This window comes from Callospermophilus lateralis, chromosome 18 (genome assembly GCF_048772815.1).
Source record: "Callospermophilus lateralis isolate mCalLat2 chromosome 18, mCalLat2.hap1, whole genome shotgun sequence".
In the NCBI taxonomy this organism is placed as follows: Eukaryota; Metazoa; Chordata; class Mammalia; order Rodentia; family Sciuridae; genus Callospermophilus; species Callospermophilus lateralis.
The window spans coordinates 61,156,575-61,175,726 of NC_135322.1; the positions used below are offsets into that span (position 1 = coordinate 61,156,575).

At 42.9% G+C, this 19,152-nt stretch overlaps 1 protein-coding gene across 1 annotated transcript; it reads right to left on the reverse strand.

Annotated features, from left to right (window-relative positions):
- Nucleotides 1-7,460: 7,460 nt before the first annotated feature.
- Nucleotides 7,461-18,162, reverse strand: Mphosph6 (M-phase phosphoprotein 6). Its single transcript, XM_076838918.2, has 5 exons — nucleotides 18,084-18,162; nucleotides 15,337-15,449; nucleotides 10,953-11,043; nucleotides 8,798-8,895; nucleotides 7,461-8,163 (listed from the first exon to the last, which is right to left on the reverse strand). Exons 1-5 carry the CDS (start codon nucleotides 18,132-18,134, stop codon nucleotides 8,031-8,033), a joined length of 486 nt encoding a protein of 161 aa, XP_076695033.1. The 5' UTR covers nucleotides 18,135-18,162; the 3' UTR covers nucleotides 7,461-8,030.
- Between the last annotated feature and the right edge of the window lie 990 nt (nucleotides 18,163-19,152).

Sequence of the window (19,152 nt, forward strand, 5' to 3'; positions counted from 1 at the left end):
AAGGGGGAAGAGGAAGAGCATAAGAAGAAGAAGGAGAAGGAGGAGGAGGAAGAAGAAAGGTGCATCTTATTGTACGTAAATTGTAACTCCACACTGACTAGAAACAGCAACAATTATTTTATTTGTTTGGCAGATCCACAAAAGAGAAGAGACTTAAGGTGAAGATTTGGCCCTAACATTTTACAGGGCTCCTGACATTGCCAAAACCTTCAACTTGAAGCCAGTCTCTCCCTTGGCCTCCTTTCTCCAGAAAATTCAGTAAGAAAGATTCTTCCTCCTCTTTTTTTTTTTTTTTTTTTTTAGCAATGAAAATATTTATTCTTCATCAAAGAAATGAAGAGTGAGTTAGTGTATATTCAAATTTTTATACTGAGTTGATTTAATCCAAATTAGAATTTTTGGAAGAAGACAGTACTAATTCCAACACTTGGAGTATTAAAACCAATAAGCTTCCAACATGCATAATTCATATTCAGGGAGAGCGTTTCTTAGCTTCATAATTATTACTTCTTTCCATGGCTGAAATTGCTGGCATTTATTTTGTGGCCCTCTTGGTTTATTTAATCTCTTTATCTATGAAAAGGAAGCTCGGGGAGACTTCTTAGTTTTCCTCTATCACTCCAGGTTTAAACATTGAAAATATCCAATTCCTGGTTTGAAAATGACGGGCTGCCAACCCATAGATGCTGGAGGGTGTTCTCAAGCCTTCGTGTCCCTAACACTTCAAGTGCCAGCCTCATGTGAGGCTGAAAGACTGCAGCCTCACCTGCTTTTAGTGAGAATTCTGATCTACTGGTTTCCTGTCGGATTCCTGCTGGAGGTGCTTAGCTGCTTCGGCCACTTTCACTGGAGATGACAAGAGCAACCTCACACCTGTACATTTGGCCATTTTGGATTATAATTTCCAAAAATCCAGAAGCCAACTTTTTCAGAATCAAGGGCATGGTGGCCATCGTCTATTGAGTAATTGTTCTCAATTCATCTACAGTGTTACCACTATCTAGTCTAAGGGTGAGCCCTCCAGTAACCTGGTGTTGTGGGATATTTTCCCTTTGGAAATTCTTTCTTTTAACATCTGCACTGTAGTATATCTCAAATTGCTTATTTATCCTGGCTAATTTGGAGAAATGTTTTCCTTCCTCCAAACCTTGTCATCCACCTCACAGAATGGGGGATTCACAAAAAGCTTCTAAAACCCACCAGCAGTCAGAGAAATGCAAATGAAGTAGATAGGGAGACATGAGCCCATGATCATCTTCCTAAGATGGCAAACATTTGGGAGTTAGTGTTGCAGTTACTTCTTGCCAAGTAGCAAATTTACCCAACACTTAGCAACAATGCCTTAAGATGGTTGGACTCTAATAGAGCAAGGAGTAGCTGAGAGGCACACCCTTACATTTTTCTGATCTCTCAGAAAACTGTCTTAAGGGCTCACTCAGGACCAAATTTTACTGACTATATTCTAGATTTCATCTTTGCATTTTCTTATTTTGAGGACCTTTGCTTCCTAGAAAGGCTACTCTCAGATTTTCTTTAAATTTTGATATAAAATAAAACAGTTTCTTCTGCTATTCCTCTCCCTCTCTTGCGTTTTCCCACAAGCAGCCAAAAGATGCCATTTGTCACTTTTATCTTTCTGCCTGGGCATTTCCCCAGCCTGACCTCATCAGATAAGGCAAACTCTGAAGGTAGTTTCTGGGAATAACCAGTCTCAGAAGCCTTGCATCTCTGTCTCACAGAGGAGTCGAATATAGGATTCAGTCAGAAGGGAACAGTATGAACCCGAGACTAAGAATGTCCTGATTCTGATCACTGGTCTCCTGGGAAAAACACTGACATTCTACTCTATAACTCCTGAGCCTTGAACGACTGAAGATTTTGAGTTTGTGAATTGACGCCTTTAGACAGAGCATTACCTTGGAAAACAGTGAAGTATGAAAAGCCTTTGAGGAGTCCAATATTTATTTAATGAATTCTTAGAAGAGAGTCTCTGAAAATACTTATGTGAGGTTAGGTAAATAGGAAACCTTTTGCATTCAATTTACTATTATTGGTTTAACATCGACTTTTTGCAAAGCACAGTCTGAAGAACTTGGGATCGGAACCAGAGTGGGGCCACAATCCCTTCTTTCAAATACGATGATATTTCACAGGAAACAACCTGCATGAGGACATGATGACAAGCAGTCATGTGCCAGTTGAGACCTTGTTTAATAATAGCTTTTCCAAATTTTTTTTTGTTACCAAAGATTCACACACATAATATTTCTTTTGGAATCACTAATATTGAGAATATCCTATTTGTAAAAATAATCAATTTGTGTCTGAAACTGATTGTTAGGGTGAATTTAACCAAAACTATCTGTAAAAAGTCAATTTATAAAAAGGAAGTTTTAAAAAATAACTGATAGAACAATATGATTCTGAAAGAGTCTGTCAACGGGTTGATTGACATCTTGGCAGGTCACACCCATCTCATTGATGGGTGCTATTGCTGTGTGGGTCCTGGTAGAGCGGGAAGAGATTCACATTGTCCCTGGGAATTGACCAGAGGAAATGTCCACTGGCCATTCCCAGACACCAGATGTCCCTAACCATGAAGCTTCCATGCTCGGTGACCCACATGCAACCCATGGCTCATGGCACAAGTTCTCCGGGGAATTTTCTTGACAGTGCCATTGTGACTACATCTTCTCTCCCTCTCCAAATACTCCACTCTGGGAGGGTTAATCCACAAAGGTGTTTGTGAAGTGTGAGCGAAGCATGATTAGCTGCAAAACTGAATTTTGTATCCATTAGCCTGTGGTATGCTGCGTGGACTGTCTCTAGTCCAGCAAGGAGGTCCACGGAACAGGGTAGAGGAGAGTGTGGCTGTGGAGTCACTAATCAAGACCTCCGGAGACCAAGCAGGAAGCAGGTCTGATTTTATTGCGTAGTTACCGTGTATATGTACTCAGGCAGGAGCTCAGCAGATTACAGGCAGCCACCAATGCAATTTCTGCTAACTGTCCTTGCAGTGACCACTCAAGGAATGGGCCGTGGAGCAAACGCAGGGACTACAACACCTGGCCTCATGCCCAGGGCTGTGGCTTCGGGGTAAGTGGCCTGCCACTCATGCTCCTAGCAGGAGGGGAGTGGCCTGCCACTCAGATGCCCTTAATGTATGCTATGTATGTAGTACTCCATGCACTTGTTCCCCACAGTATACAGTGTTCTTCTCCAGATCTGTGATGGCAAAGGGTTTTAGTCACTCGATTTGATGGCCTTGTCTCTGTGGTGTCAATCACCTACCTGCCTCTAGAACAGGCACCTCCTGGAACTGAAAGCATCTCTGATCCACTAATGGCATCTTCCTATGAAGTTGGGTGCAGATTTCCATAAAGATATGATCAAATGATTGTATTTTATACTGTGAATAGAAATAAACCTGAGCATTGAGAGACTGAGGTTACAAATGAATAAAGAACAAACCATAGGTACAAATGGAGTTTTGACCCATAACCTGCAAGCAACTTGCCTAAGAAAGCAAGCCCTCATCTACAACACCGTAGGCAGCCACTCTGCTCATAAGTCAGACCTGCAGGAAGTAAGATGGCTATCTCTGTGGCAATCTTAGAAGCTAAACAAGTGCTACAAGCCTTTGGCCAGGATTTAACTGACAGTTTCCCTAATCTTTGCCTCTGCTTTCCATTTAGGACCAACTTAGAGACAGCCAAATATGAACCTCTAATCAATCAAATAGGGTGTCCCCATTCCTAATCACCAGCCTGTACCTTCCTCAGGCCAACAGCCTCCAACCAGGGCACACCTGACTGTTCTTGCTCCTCAGCCTGCTTTTGAGGTTCTGACCAAATGCAAAGTGGAGGTGCTTGCTCCTTTCCTACAGCAAGCTCAGAATAAATAGCCTTTTTCTCATTTGGTTAGTCTCCATTTGTTTGCACAGCATGGTCATGTAAATAGGCTTTGTGTGCTAATTGGCTTCCAAATCATCCCAACTGCTATTCATTCATTTATTTATTCAATAAATGTTTCTTTATTGAATGAATAAATGAGTGAATAGCAGTTGGGATGATTTAACATATTCCTTGTTAGGCCCTGGGGCAAACAACAAAGAGTAAAATACAGTCTCTCCCCTAGAGAACAGTAGCTTAACAACTAAGGAGACAGAATGAATGATTGGGCAGTCTGATCAACAGGAAGTTGAAGTTGAATGGACATTTTTACTTTCATAGTAAGGAACTTGAATGTGGACTAGAGAAATAAGCATTTTAAGTCCACCAAACCCATGATATGACAATATTACTTTAGGATGAATGTGTATTGGTTGAGACCAAATCAGGAGGGGGAAAAAAAAAATCCCAAACACTGTAGGGAAAGAAAGATCCCCTAATTCTTGTAGTTCTTGTGTAGGGTTCTATGGCTGGAATTTATTGCAAAGGCTAATTAACAAGAGTGTGAGAGTTTTCATTTTGCATGTATGTCAGATCTTCACAAGAAAATGAAGTCTGAAGGAATGGCCAGATCATGATGCTTACATGCTTTTTAAGGCAAAGAACAATCAATGCGTGCAGGAATGAAGGGCAGTAAAGATCTGGACTAGGATCTTAAGTGCCAGGATCCTAAGTGCCAGGCATGCCACTAGGAGACATGCGGGGAATGTAGAAGCTAGTGAAAGGTAAGCGCTCCTTCAGGGTTTGACAGTTCATGTTCATTGCAGCCGGAATTACCACTCCCTGGTGGTCAAGGCTATTATCCAGCCTTGACATGAAAAGGACATGGCTCCCAAAATAATCTTTATGGCTTGCCGTATTTTGCCTTAACTCCTTCAACACCCTTTTAAAAAAATAGTTGGTGCATAAGAATTAGGCACAACAGTAGGTTTCACCATGGCATATTTGTACATGCACATAATTTGATCAACTTTATATCCTCCTCTTCCCTCCCCTCCTCCCTTCCCCCAATCCTCTTCCTTTAACCTACTGGTATCCCTTCTATTTTCATGAGATCTCCACCCCCCTCCATGTTAGCCTTACTTTAGCTTCCACATATGACCCTTGACTTTCTAAGTCTGGCTTAATTTGTTTAACAAAATACTCTCCAGTTCCATCCATTTCCCTGCAAATGACATAATTTTGTTCTTCATAACTGAATAAAACTCCATTGTGCATACATACTACATTTTCTTCATCCATTCCTCTGCTGATGGACACCTGGCTGGCTCCAAAATTTGGTTGGACAAGCTCGGCCATGTGTGCAAAGCTATATTATACTGACTTTGATTCTTTTGGATACATGTTGAGGAACACTGTTCTTATTTTAACAGAGAAAAATCAATACAAAGAATGGATAATGAGGCACTAAGGTGTACTGCAGGAAGCTGCCACAGGAAGGGAGAGGTGGAATTGTTGAGTGTAGAAGTTGGAGGGGGCCTGACAGCTGCCATTCAGATGCTCATCAGTACCAGTGCCTTGGAGTTGAGCTGGAGCCTGTGGCCCAGCAATGACAGATGTGTGAGGAGGGAACACTGGGGGTTGGTTGGTGCCAATGCTGGTCCTGGATGGAGCTATGGGCTGCTCCAGCAAGCGCCGGGAACACGGATGCTCCTGGTGACAGAGACTTGGTAACACTGTAAACTGGTGTTAATTACTGTCACCAGCACACAGGCCTCTGCAGGGTGAAGGAGTTTTGAGCATGGTGAAGGAGGAGGAAGGAAAAAGGAAGCAGACAGGATGGACCAAGTCCTCCCTCTTCCTCTAGCTTTACCACCTCCTTCTGGGCTTCCACTGGAAGATCCCAGATGCTGAGTACAGTCTGCTTTTATTTGTGGGTTCTGCATCTGTGAACTCAAACAACTGTGGATCAAACATATTCAGGAAAAATATCTGCTACTGTACTGAACATGTGGACAACATAGAAATGATACAGTGTAACAATTATAATTGTATTTGGTATTGTAAGTAACCTAAGGATGACTTAAAGCACATGAGAGGATGTGCAAGTCCTATGCAAATACTATACCATTTTATGCCAAGGACTCAAGTATCCTTGGATTCTGGAACCCACCAGAAGCCCTGGAACCAGTAACCCACAGATAGCTAAGATGACAGCATTGAGGGCGAGTTGGAACCTGAAAAGCAATCGCTTACAATCTGCTAGAGCCCATGGTGGGCCATTCAGCCTCTGCACACAAAATGCTTAACATAATTAATCTTCCTGCAGCAAGAGAAGCATCTCTTTATTTCTATTTAATAAATCGCAAACATCCTTTTATAAAAGAGATCTTCACCTTTTCTCCCAAATGAGACAAGAATGTCCAGTAGATCTTTGATCAGTTTCTGGGAGTCACACTCATCTCTTCAGTTACAGTTAAAGCACAGTCACAGACTAAACAGCAAATTGAATCTAAGCTTATATAAAATAAAGGGGAAGAGAGGAAATCAGCACACACACAGTGTGCAACTGAGGCAGTAACTTGTTTCTGTAACTTTTGGTCACAGGCAGCAGTTAGTAAGCTTATTCACACCCACATATTCTGTTTCACCTCCCTCATCTTTTCAGGGTTCCTATGTGGTGGAAGTCCTAAAATGTAATGGTCTAAAGGTCACACTCTTCTTTGAGGTTACTGTTATTTCCATTAAAATTCTGTTACTGGACATTGAAGTGCTAAACACACCCTAGTGTGACCCTTGGGCACAAGCCCATGTAAGTGGTCCCCAATTCAAAGCATAAATTCCATTTTGTCAGATGGGGTGCTATACCCTAGCCAGTGCTACCAATGTTTTCAGTACCGTTCCACCATCCCTGTGCATCTGCTACTCCTGGTGACAGAGGACTTGGTAAACCAGGCATCACCTGTTGCCATGCATGGGCTCATCATTAGAAGTGACACTGTGAAGGTGGAGAGTGTGCCCAAGACATTCAGTAGACTGTGGTGCGGGCAGGGCATGGGGAGGAACTTCCAACCACTGCTCTAGGATGGAACACATTAGCAGCACACTGTTCCCACCTTCACACATACACCAAAAGCATGATTCTTCAAATTCACTTGTCATAATTCACCAGAGAACTGAGATCACAGAACCACCAAAATCTATGGGAGATTCAGGGAGAGAGATCTGCGTCTTGCTTATTTGTTGAGAAAAAACATTAAATGATATCAGTAATTAAAAAAAACCTCTCAGTACCTATCTCCAGACAGATCCACTTAATTCCATATGCTTCCACACCTGGTACTTAGAATAGGTTCAGGCTGAGATGGTCTGGTGGTGAGTGGTAAGTTCTATAGGCCTGTACTATAAGAGACTAGAATACTGTTTTTGACCCATAAAGGCAACTTCTTATGGTTCAACTGAATACATCAATATATTCTAAATTAATGGCTGATATTAAAAATTACTATTTGGATAAGTTACATTATCTAGACTAAAATTATTTGAAAGTCCAAGAAAACAGAAAAAGCATGTGGAAACAGAGATTTATTACAGAATATTAAAAAAAAATTAAATGGCTTAAACAAAAAACAATACCATAAAGTGATAGACCTGGTAGCATGCAAATACTTCAGGTTGGAGAGGCATGTTTGCTCTTGATGAATGTACATATAATAAATTCCTGACATTTGACTCCAAAATGAATGTATGAATCGGCTGGACATGATTATATGACTAATAATTTAAAGTAAAATATAATCTTAAAGGCAATTTAAACACTGGCATTAATCTATAGGAGTCCATCCAAGGTCAGTGACTGGAGAGCTATATAAAAAGAACTGAGGTAAAATCTTTAGGAAGCAATGCTGTGCCTATGAACATTTGTAAGATTCAGGCTCAACTTCCGCTTCTGACGAACCTGATTCGGAAAAGGATGTATAACATCCATTACACATCTGTTTCAAACACAGTCTATTTCTAAAATTACACATCTCTTTACAAATAAATATCAAGTATTAATAGCTGAAAGATGCCACTGGGATGGGCTCCAAAGTCTGCTGTTCTCATGGCCACCCTGAGACATATTTTAAGGCATCATTTTTAATCTTGGGGCTTTAAGAACATCTTCTTTGCTTTAAATGGTTTTATGTCTCCATTTTCATCTTCTTCGTAATTGGCACGGTCTCTTTTCTTGGCAAACTTTTTTCCAATTGTCCCCACCAAGGTCTCATATCTGTTAAAATGACATATAGCACAAGTTTAATTTCAAATAAAGTAGGAATCAAATCTTGTCAAGAATATCAAACCAAAGCAACAAAAATAACAGAAGTAGAAACTATGATTAAAAGAAACAGTATGATCTAAAAATTAATGAACTTTTTAAAGAATGACCAAATTACTTTCTGGTTTTGCTTTGCATTACTCTAAACATTTTTGAACACATGGAAGAAGCACTGGAGAAGACACTTCAACTGTCAGCTTGCCATAGGCGAAGGCACCTAGGCTGTTGAGGAGGCAGATTGTAAGTCTTCCTGCCCGGGGCTTCGTTTTTTCAGTTTTCTTTGGGGATTGAACCCAGAGGAACTTATTCACTGAGCCATATTCCCAGCCCTTTATATTTTATTTTATATTTTGAGACAAGGTCTTACTAAGTTGCTTAGGGCCTTGCTAATTTGCTAAGGCGGTTTAAAACTTGCAATCCTTCTGCCTCAGTCTCCCGAGCTGCTGGGATTACAGGTGCGCGCCAACGTGTCCAGCTCTAGGGGGTTCTTTTTAAAGCTTCAGCAGACTGTAGGGTAAGAGAAGTGCACACAGGGTGCCAATGACACAAGGCCCAGCTTGCAAAGCTGTTCCCAGGTAACAGTTACCTTCTAGCCATTTCCTCATCTGACACATCAAGCTCTACTATCTCATCTTCATCTTCATCTTCTGCTTTGTTCTTAGCATTCATCTGAAGCATCAATTTCTGAAAAATACACCAATGTTGACCATGATGGCTAGCTAGAAAAGGCTTTGTGAAAGGATATGGCATCAAACTTATTTGAAGGTGGAGAAACTAAAGTCAAAGAATCCAGAGGACATTTCAGAATTTATAAGGGACTCCCTGTAACACTCGATGAGCTCTGAATCACAGACAAGTAAGAAAAGCCCCACCACACTGTATTTAGTGCCAAGGAATTCAAGGTGTCTTTTCTTTTGCCTCATATTTAAGATGGGCATATGATACCACAATATAGTGAAACGGCGAAAGAAAAAAATAGACTTCAGATTTCCTTTGAACTTCCCATCTTAGAGCCCAGTGGAAGATGTATTGGTAGAGGAAAATAGTCACTAGTAATCTGGATTGCATGTCTCAGTGGTGGGGGAAGGGCAGCCAGTGCAGGACAGAAGTGGAAGCCTGGCCCTGCATGATGCACAGAATCTGCAGCCAAGTTCACTCTGAGCTTCAGGGTGGAAGAGGCATGGCACGCAGTGTCTCTGAGCCATGGCCTTTCCTCCCTCATTAACCTCTTCGTAAGAGCTATTCTCTAACAGACTAAAAAATTAAAGAGAGGCTGGGGATATAGCTCAGTTGGTAAAGTGCTTGCCTCACATGCACAAGGCCCTGGGTTCTATCTCTAGCAACACACACACACACACATACACACACACAAAACTGAGAATAAAGTGCACTACCACAGTTACAGTTGGCGGGGGAATGGCCAGAGGATGAGAAAGGCTGGCAGATGAGAAAACAAGCTCAACTGGTTTCTCTAACACTCAAAGGACCAATAAGAAAATAGCCTTTCCCAAGAGAGGGTGTCCAGGATCACAGAACCAGCAACCAGCCCTGGTTTCAGGCACCCTCGCATTCCCCTGCATCAGGCGTATCTTGGGGGTGTGTGCCACCCAAACCCCGCTCTTTAGACATCCTACACTCAGTCTCCCTTTGTTTTTTTTTTTCTTTCTGCTTCATAGTCCCCCTTTTCTTTCCATCTAAAGCTCAAAGCAGGCCAAAGCAAAGAAAGTATATATTAAAACCAAACAGTTAGTGTTGGCTTTGTGTAAAGTAAACGTAACACCTTAATCATCCCACACTCCCTCCCCAACCTGCTACCCTTAATGTAACCCTGCAGCAGGCTCAGTCAGCTGTGGCTCTCTATAGGTGTCCTAGAGAAGCAGTCCTCACCTGGGGACAATTCTGCCCACTAGGACAAAATGTATGGCAATGTCTGCAGACACTTCTGGTTGTCATGACTGGGCTGAAGGGGGCAGTTGTGTGCACTAGTGGCATTCAGTGGGTAGAAAACTGCTCCAAGATGCTGCTGATCACCCTATAATGCTCAGGACAGCCATCACCAGAGAGTGATCTGGCCCCAAAGATCAATAAAGCCAAGGGCAAGAAGCCTTGGCTTCAAGTGATATTTACAGAACTAAAAATTTATATTGACAATGTGCATCCGGATGATCAAGTATGAGGTGGGACCAACATAAGTGCCAAAGTTCTATAAAGGTGTTAAATAAAGGTCTGCTTCTCTGCAAACCTGAGGCAGGAAATTCAAACAAACAGCTCAGCTACAAGGTGAATATTCATCTTTTGAACAAACTTTCCAAAGTACTCACTTAAAAGTCTATTTACAAGCTTTGATTAAAATCTTCCCATTAAAAAGTCAAATTATACAATTTTAAAGTAATATTATCCATTAGAAAAGATACATTTACAGATGCCAGAAAATAACTTTTCATAATAGCATCATTTGAATAAAATCTTGACACTCCAGTAAAAGACTCCAGTTGAAATTCTAGCACAGTGGCACCATCAGGGACCGTGTGCTGCTGTATTAAATTATCTACTCAATTCTTCCATAAAACTAGACTGCAACGCCTGCAATTTCTTTAAATAGCTACAGCAGTATTTCAAGACTTGTTATTTTCTATATAATAAGGAGAAATGATACCTGGTAGGGAGAAACCTAAGCTCAACAATTGGCAGAAAAAATTCAATTGGAAAAAATTTAAATTTGAAGCAATTATATTTAATACCTCAACTTCAGGATTAAATCCTCTGAATGACATTCTTCCATACAGAAGATCTTCACATAACAAGAAGCTCTGCTCCTCTATTATGACACTCCTAAATGGGAAAATAAACCTGTATCAATGGCAAGTCTACACATAACAAAGCAGAGCAAGTAAAAATCAAGACTGAAGGAAAAATCAATCTGATGGTTCTCAGTAGGATCAAGTAAAAACACAGTGTAAGATTTCTAACCCAGGGCTGGAAATAAAATCTGATTAATTCAGTCAGCAAAGGAAGGCCCTGGGAGATGAGAGCTACAGGCTGGAGGGAGGCACAACTCTTCTGAACACTATGCACAAGTACCTGCATGATGTACAGACCAAAAGCATTAGTAAACTTGACTTTTCCAAAGTTGTAGCAAAATTTCTTTGATGTCTACCCCCACCCCCCAATTCTTACTAAACGTCCAGGAAAAAAAAATACATAAATCAAACAAATAAATATGCAGGAGGAGCCTGGGCAGCTTTTACAGAGTGTACTGGCTGAAGTGTTTAGCTAACTACCTGGAAGACTGGCCCTGGAGTTCCCATAAGACCTCGGGAAAGCTGGATGAGCAAAAGTAGAAACTGGCAGAAATAAGGGTGATGAGGGTGAATCTGAAACCAAAATCATTCTCCACAATTAGCCCAGGAAGAACAATGCTGGGCTAGGAGCCAACACTGGCACCAGAGGCAGCGTGGCAGCTGCAGTTCCCCTGAAACAGGACTGACTGCAGTGTCTCCAAAAGCATTTTCCTCAGAACCGCCAGTTTATGACCCTGAACCCAAGGTAAGCTTCTCAGCTGGCTATGACCCTCAACAGGCCAGGAAAGCAAACACCTCCGTGTGTGGCTTCTACTCCTCAGCAGACTCACTCAGCAAACATCCAGAGATCGGACAAGGCAGACACTCTTCCAGAGGCTGGGAACAGCCGGGAATGAAAAAGCCTCTGCTCTCACGGCCCCAGACAATAAAGAAAACATTGCCATCAGACAGCAGAAGAAAATTAGCAGGTTTCCCATTCCTGGCCACCCAGAGCCAATTAAAAAATAGGGCAAAATGTGGAACAAATAGTTTCTGACTACAACAGAGCACTGGCTGATCAAGAAGAAAACCCAATGGAGTGAGCCCCGCCATGTAGGGCTTTCTGCCCAGACGCAATATCCAGACTGTGGAGGAGGAAGCTAGAGACAAACAGCACAATCCTGCTGACGTGAAGACAAGCTAAAGTTTGGGATGACAGGGATGGCTAGGCTACATGGGCCAGAGACACAGGAAATCCAGGACCTGCTGTGGGGTCCCTTCAATCTCCATCTGAACACTAAGCTGTGCCAGGTGAAGCCACAACATCAGGAGAAGAGCTCTCACAGATGCCTTCTGGGAGAATAGTTATCTGATGACTCGGTTTTCTGTGGCTGCTGTAGCAAATTACCAGAAAATTGGTGGCTTCAATCATTAGAAATTTCGGCTTTCATCATTCTGGAGGTCACAAGTGCCTAATCAAGGTACCAACAGGACAGTGACTTTAGTGGAGAATTTGCCCATTGCTTCTTTGGCTTCTGGTAGCAGGCAGCACTTCCTGGATTGGTACTACATGACTCCAACTTTTCATACATGGTCACAATGCCTGCTGTGTGTGTCAGATGGCCCTTGGCCTTCCTCTTACAAGATGTAATGATTTGTCCCCCCAGGGATTCAAGTATTAGAAGTTCAGTCCCCAGTGAGAACATGTGAGGATGCCTGAAGCCTTTAAGATGTGCAGCCTGGAGGGAGGTCCTTAAGTCATTGGAGGGGTTGCCCTTGGAAGGGAAAGCTGGCTCCTGGAGTAATTCTCATGATGACAAACTGTTATAAAAATCTGAGCGTGCACCTGACTCTCTGGCTTCCTATCTCAAGATGGTAGCCCTTCCTTCCCCATACACCACTCAGTATGAGGCACCCCCACCCCAGCCCAGTCATGTCCTTGAACCTGCAGAACTATAAGCTAAACAAATCTCTATATTTTTCAAGTTACTCAACCTCAGGCACTTGATTATTTTAATTAAATGAATTAATACATAAGAAAACATAATTGTATTTAGTTTCCACTCAGATAACCCAGGCAATCTCTCATTTAATGATCCTTAAGTTAACCATAGCTGCAAAGTCAATTTTGCCACCTAAGGTAACACAGGTTCCAGAGACAAGAACATTGATGTCTTCTACCCTACCATATCTGGAAAAGAAAACTCATCCTGCAACTATATGTTGAATAGATGTTAGGGCTTGCACAGAAACGTGGTCATGTTTGAGTTCTGTCTAGCCAGAGAGCAGAGGTCAAGTCTACCCCCTGTGATATTGAGCAGAAAAGCCCTACCTTAGGAGTAGGGCTAATTAAGCCTTAAAGCAGAATCTATCAGACCGATTCTAACAAAAATAATAAGCTGATCAGTGTAAATTAACTGCCTAATGGAACAAAATTCAACACTCTATCAAGGGAGACAACAAAATCTATGTAGTTAGTGAAGTTAACACACATAATGCAACGCACACATGGAAAATGAGTAGACATGCAAGGAAGCAGGAAAATGCAACCCTCACACACACACACACAAAATAAACAAAAATCAAAAGATGATGGAATTCGAAGAAAAGAACTTTAGAACAGTGATAAAAATATGCTCAAGAATTTACATGAAAAAATGAGTGCACGAAGAAGCAATTAGGGAACCTGAATTATGAATGGAAACTGGAAGAGTACCAGTTTGTGCTCCTTGAATCACCCAATCTGCCAGTGTACAACTAGACAGTGCCATCTTTTCCTGAGTGAGGGCAAAAAGTTATTCATTACCTTCTAAGGAAAGTAATCTAAATGTAATTTTCTGTGTAGAGGGGGAAAACAAAAAAAAGAATATTGAAAACAAGATCAAAACTGTCTCACCCTATCTGAGTACAGTGGTGCACGCCTGCAATCCCAGCAGCTCAGGAGGCTGAGGCATGAGGATCACGAGTTCAAAGCCAGCCTCAGCAAAAGTGAGGTGCTGAGCAACTCAGTGAGACCCTGTCTCTAAATAAAATTCAAAAATAAGGCTGGGGATGTGGCTCAGTGGTCAATTGCCTGAGTTCAACCTCTGATTAAGTGTCCCCCATCCCCCGCCAAAAAAAAAAAAAAAAACTCCAAAACAAAAAAAGCCCTGTCCCACCCTTCAGTAAACATCTGGAAGACCTGAGCAAGTTCATAAGGCAAAGCACAAATCCAGATTATGGATCCTCGTGAGAACTTATCCTCTCCCCCATCAACACTGTCTCCTGCAGCACTTGTTCCCTTCTCACCAATACCTTGCTCCCTCTGAGGCAAATGGAGAAAAAAATGTCTCTTTCTCCTGGTGGGGCAGATGTTCTGTCTTTACAGAAGGGCATCTAAACTCCCAAAAAGGCCCAGAAAAGATCAGAAAATGAAGAAGGAATATAACATGGTAAATCAAAAAAACTATCAGGGGAAGAAAGGAGCACATATGTGTTTGAAAATGTACACAGCATCTTCAGTTGGGTTAAGTAAAATCACACATGCAGAGCTTGCCAAGGCAAGAGAATTACTAGGGAACAATGATAAGGGGCTTCCAGAAGGATCTAGATCAGTAAATGAGATGAATCCATCACTCCTTCAATCAAAATCACTTCTTAGGCACCAGTCAAGCTTGGAAGTTGAGGGTCACTATCTTTGTGTGCTTTTGAAGCTCCAGCACTGGACTACTGAGTGGCTCTGGGCAAACTACTGTTAAGGTGCAAGGCGGATAGAATGAAAATGGGCAGCTCTTATGCTTGCTATGATGTAAGGTGCTGAGCCAAGTACCTGGAACACACTCTAGATTCACTGAATGTGTGCTAGATGGTCTTTAAAGTAGTAACAATTAAAAAAAAAGAAAGACAAAGCTCCTGAACTGACAGAGCCTAAGTCTAATAAATTAACTCTGTTACTGAAATAAAACTGGATGGCCTGAAGTACACACCTAATTTTGGAACTTAATGTGATACAGAACATATTATAACTTGGAACTTAATGTGATACAGAGCATATTATAGCTTCCAATAAAAAGTCCTCTGCTATTATCAGAGATGTATGCACTAGATTCCTTTATTCAATGAAAAAAAAAAAAAAAGACAGTGTTATAAATGATAGCCAGGAAGCCAGTAAAAATATATAAATCCAGGTAGAACTTTTATAGGTTTAATAGTTTTTAGAAAATTATTTGCAAGGCTAACCCACAAAACTGAACATAAAATAACTTTGTAGTTTACGTCACTGGACATAAAATAATCCCTGTCAAATCTACAGGGACTTTCTTCTGACTGTCCCAAACATCATCAATATAAATTCTAATAAACCTACTCTTTCTCTTTAAGCTCTGGCAAATCCAAGTACCAGTGCTCTTCACTGATGATCTTCTTTTCTTCTTCCTCTAGTTGTTTCTTGGTTTCCGAGTCCAGTCCCCTTTGCATGAACTGTCAAAACAAAATCAGTGTCAACACTCTTGTGTGTCTTTACAAACAGGCCTTCTAATGTAATGAACCCAGACCAGTCTTACATTCACAGACTCATTCCTAATGCATGTTGAGTGTTGCTTCATCTCAACACTCATGTTCTTGGTACACAAATACTCATTTATACCTATGTTTGTTACACATGGCAAAATGGAACACCCCATGGCTATGAATCTAGTACCTCCACTTTTAGGCATCAGTTTAGTCTCCTGACTCTACAGCATCTCAGAATACATTCTAAAGTTAGCGATTTAGCCTCCTTCACAACTGAGAATCCACAGTAGGCTTTGGAAAAGTACAGTCTTCAGGCTGGATATTTGCTATCATAAATAAAGTTTTTGGATGTCTGCTAGTATAAATAAAGTTTTATTGGAACAAAGTAATGCTCATTTAGTTCTAAGTGGTAATGGCAGAGTTGAGTAGGTACCCAAAAGACTACCTGGCCCATGAGCCTAAAATATTTACTATCTGAACCTTTAAAGAATAAGTTCACCAAAGCCCATCTGTCCTAAGAGTCCAAAGGAATGAAAAACAAAAACAAGCACCTTTTCTATAAGCAATCCATCATACCAGAAAACCTTCTATCCACATCCTTTTCTTTGTACTTCCTACCAGGATCACCCTCTGTCCAACAGCTAAAGTCAGTGGTCTTCAAGAGCCCAGAAAACAAGTGAGTTGAACTAAATGCTCAGTGATTTCATACTTGCCTACACTCAGCTCCAAGTGAACAGCGACACTGGCTATAATGCCCCATGACTTCTCACAGCATATACTCTGCTTTTTCTGTAGGCAGTGTCACCTGGGATCCTGCTGGCTAAGTTCTTTCTTGTCAGTGATGGAAGCTGCTAACTCAAATGGAGAACCTGATTAATTTTCTCATCTCTCCTTTGCTTCCAACATCCAATTCAAACTTCCCCATTCACTTGGGTGGTGGCAGATTGTTTTAAGACAATTTCTTCCTTGTTAACTCCAGAGTCAGATCTCCGGTCCAGTCCCTAATCACCAAGCACATCTTTATTTGGCTTATTCCAAGAGCAAATGCTACTGCTAAAATCTTTTCAGTGCTTGCTTGGTCAGTCTATTCCACTTCTCAAAACCAATGAGATCATAAACCATTAAACCAAAAGAAAATTCTGTTCAGTAAACTCTCAAATATTGCTGATATGCACAAAAGAAGTACTTTACAAACCATATAATCATGCTACAATTTGTCCCCTCCCTTCCTCACCTTACCAATCCCTAGTTACATCCAAAGTTAACTCCATTCAAATCTTGCCCATGTAACATTTTCTCTTTAATCTTCAAAACATTACTTACACTTTACTTTCTTTTCTTGGAAATTCCATCACTCTGTAAACATGATATCTAACAATCTGTATAAGTACAGATGTTCCCCATCTTAAAACTGTTCAACTTAACGAATTTTTGACTTTATGATGGAGGCAAAGTGACACACACTGATAGTACTCCAAATTTTGATATTTTCTTGGGCTATCCATATGATGCTCTCTGGTGATACTAAAGAGCAGCAGTGAGCTACAGTTCCCATTTAGCCACACCAAATGGAAGGTGAACAACTGGAACTCTACAGTGTTCTATGTGGTTAAGTTAGGGTGTTCAGTAGGTTAGGTGTGTCATGCACTTTTATCCTCTGTTGATTTATAATGAGTATATCAGGGCATAATCTCACTGTAAGTCAAGGACCATCACTAGCAAGTACCAGGCAGAACTCTGGAGACAGATAAAACTGAGTTCCAGTCCTTACTAGCATGTAACTTCAGGCATATCACTTCCTCTCATTTGCCTCAGTTGTAAAAAGGCATAATGACCACAGCCTCCTCAAAGGGTAACTATGTGAATCACATGAATTATCATATGGAAAGCACTTAGAACTGGGCCCGGCATATGGTATTTGCTATCTGTATTATCTAAGTTTTAATTTTGTCTTCATTCCTGTGTTTATTTTACCTACCATGCTTTATCTGGATTGTTGTTCCACTTTGAAAGTATAGGGTTAAAATGACTTTATTTCAAATCTTAAAAAAAATCAATTTTGTTTAAAGTTGGGTCACAATTCACTTCCACTCCACTGCCACAATTCTGTGCCTTGTCGGGGCCTTTCTTCCACCAACATATTCTCCACAGAGCAGTTAAAGTGATCCTGAAGAGCAACACAGCTCAAGAGACTGCTCCCTGTGCTCAACAGCTTCTACTGCTCATAAATTAAAGGGAAACAAAACCCCAAACCAACCCTCCATCCCGCCCGAAGCTCCCTGCACGCCGTGACCACGGCCTGCCTTCCAGACACAGTGGTCACTTTGGTTCTTGGAAACCTTCTTGTTTCCCTTCTCTCCCTTGAACTCAGGCCTGGAACTCGCCTTCCCGGAGCCGGGGACCCTCCCGCTCCCTCCGCCCGGAGCCTGGCTGCCCGCGCACGCGTTAGCAAGCGCCCGCACCGGCCGGGTCGCGGGGAACCAATGAGCTCCGCCCTCCGGAGGCCCGCCTGCTGTCCCCTGCATGCCCGCCACCTCGTCCTGGGCCTGGTCGAGAGGTCAGGGCCCTGTCGCCCCCCAGACCGTTCCAGCACCCGCGCACCTTCATGCGCAGCAGGTTCTTGGACAACTTGGTCTTGCGCTCGGCCGCCATGCTGGTTCCAGCCGCCAGCCTCGCCCACCAGCCCTCTGCGCGTGCGTGCCGCGGCGTGCTGGTGACGCCACACGCAGCGCGCGTCGCCCTGCCCAGCCCGCGGCCTCTCCTGTGCGTCTCGCGCTCGGGCGCGTCCGTTCTGTTCGCGCGCCTCCTCAGCGCGCCTTCTGCTGGCTGAGAGGCCGGGTAAGAGCGTGGGGAAGACAGTAGCTTGCCGGCGCGGGTCGCCCACCAAGAGGAGGGTCATCTCGGCCGGGCCCCGGGGGACTCCTCCCTCCGCGGCTCCCCACCCAGCCGCTGGCGAGGCCGCGGTGGCGAGTCCCCCGGATCCCCGCCGTCCCGGTGCAGTAGCTCCGTTTGAGTCCCCGATGGCCCCATGAGGCGGTTGTCACTGCACCGCCGGCCACTGGGAGCAGGGCGGCGTGAGCCTAGGCAGCTGGCTGCAGAAGGCCCTGCAACCCTGGGCTTCAAAGCTGTGCCCAAACCATCCCTTCCCCAAACGCTGTAGGCAGGGACAGGTGCCCGGAGCTGAGAGCCCGAGGTTGCTCCACCCCAAGGGGTAGGAAGAGCAAGGAGAGGAGGGTGACCTTAGCGCCCACTGAGTGCCCTGTGACCCCCCCAGGGCTTTCTCAGCAGCCGCAGGTCCCACTCAGGTCCCACGCTTGGGAGGACACCGGCGTTTCAGCCGATAGCAGCCTCGTTACGCCACTCTTTTGAGCTGGGTGCATTCTGTACCTTGTCCAGCTCTGAGGAAGGTCCTGCTGTCCTGGGTTAGGACCCGACAGGATAAGGAACCTGCTGGATGAGTGTTAAAGCTGAGATCCAGAAAGCATTTGGGATTTTAAAAGCCCTGCAGATTTTCTCAGAGGTGTAAATAAAGGCATTAAAATGTGCTAAGTGGGGGGCTGGGGATGTGGCTCAAGCGGTAGCGCGCTCGCCGGGCATGCGTGCAGCCCAGGTTCCATCCTCAGCACCACATACAGACAAAGATGTTGTGTCCGCCAAATACTAAAAAATA

Coding starts and splice junctions, on each gene's coding strand:
- Mphosph6 (XM_076838918.2), bottom strand. CDS start 18,134: ATGGCGGCCGAGCGCAAGACCAAGTTGTCCAAGAACCTGCTGCGCATG. Junction 15,450..18,083: donor AGAACCTGCTGCGCATGAAG/GTGCGCGGGTGC, acceptor TTGTTTTGACAG/TTCATGCAAAGGGGACTGGA. Junction 11,044..15,336: donor CCAGAGCTTAAAGAGAAAGA/GTAGGTTTATTA, acceptor TTTCCCATTTAG/GAGTGTCATAATAGAGGAGC.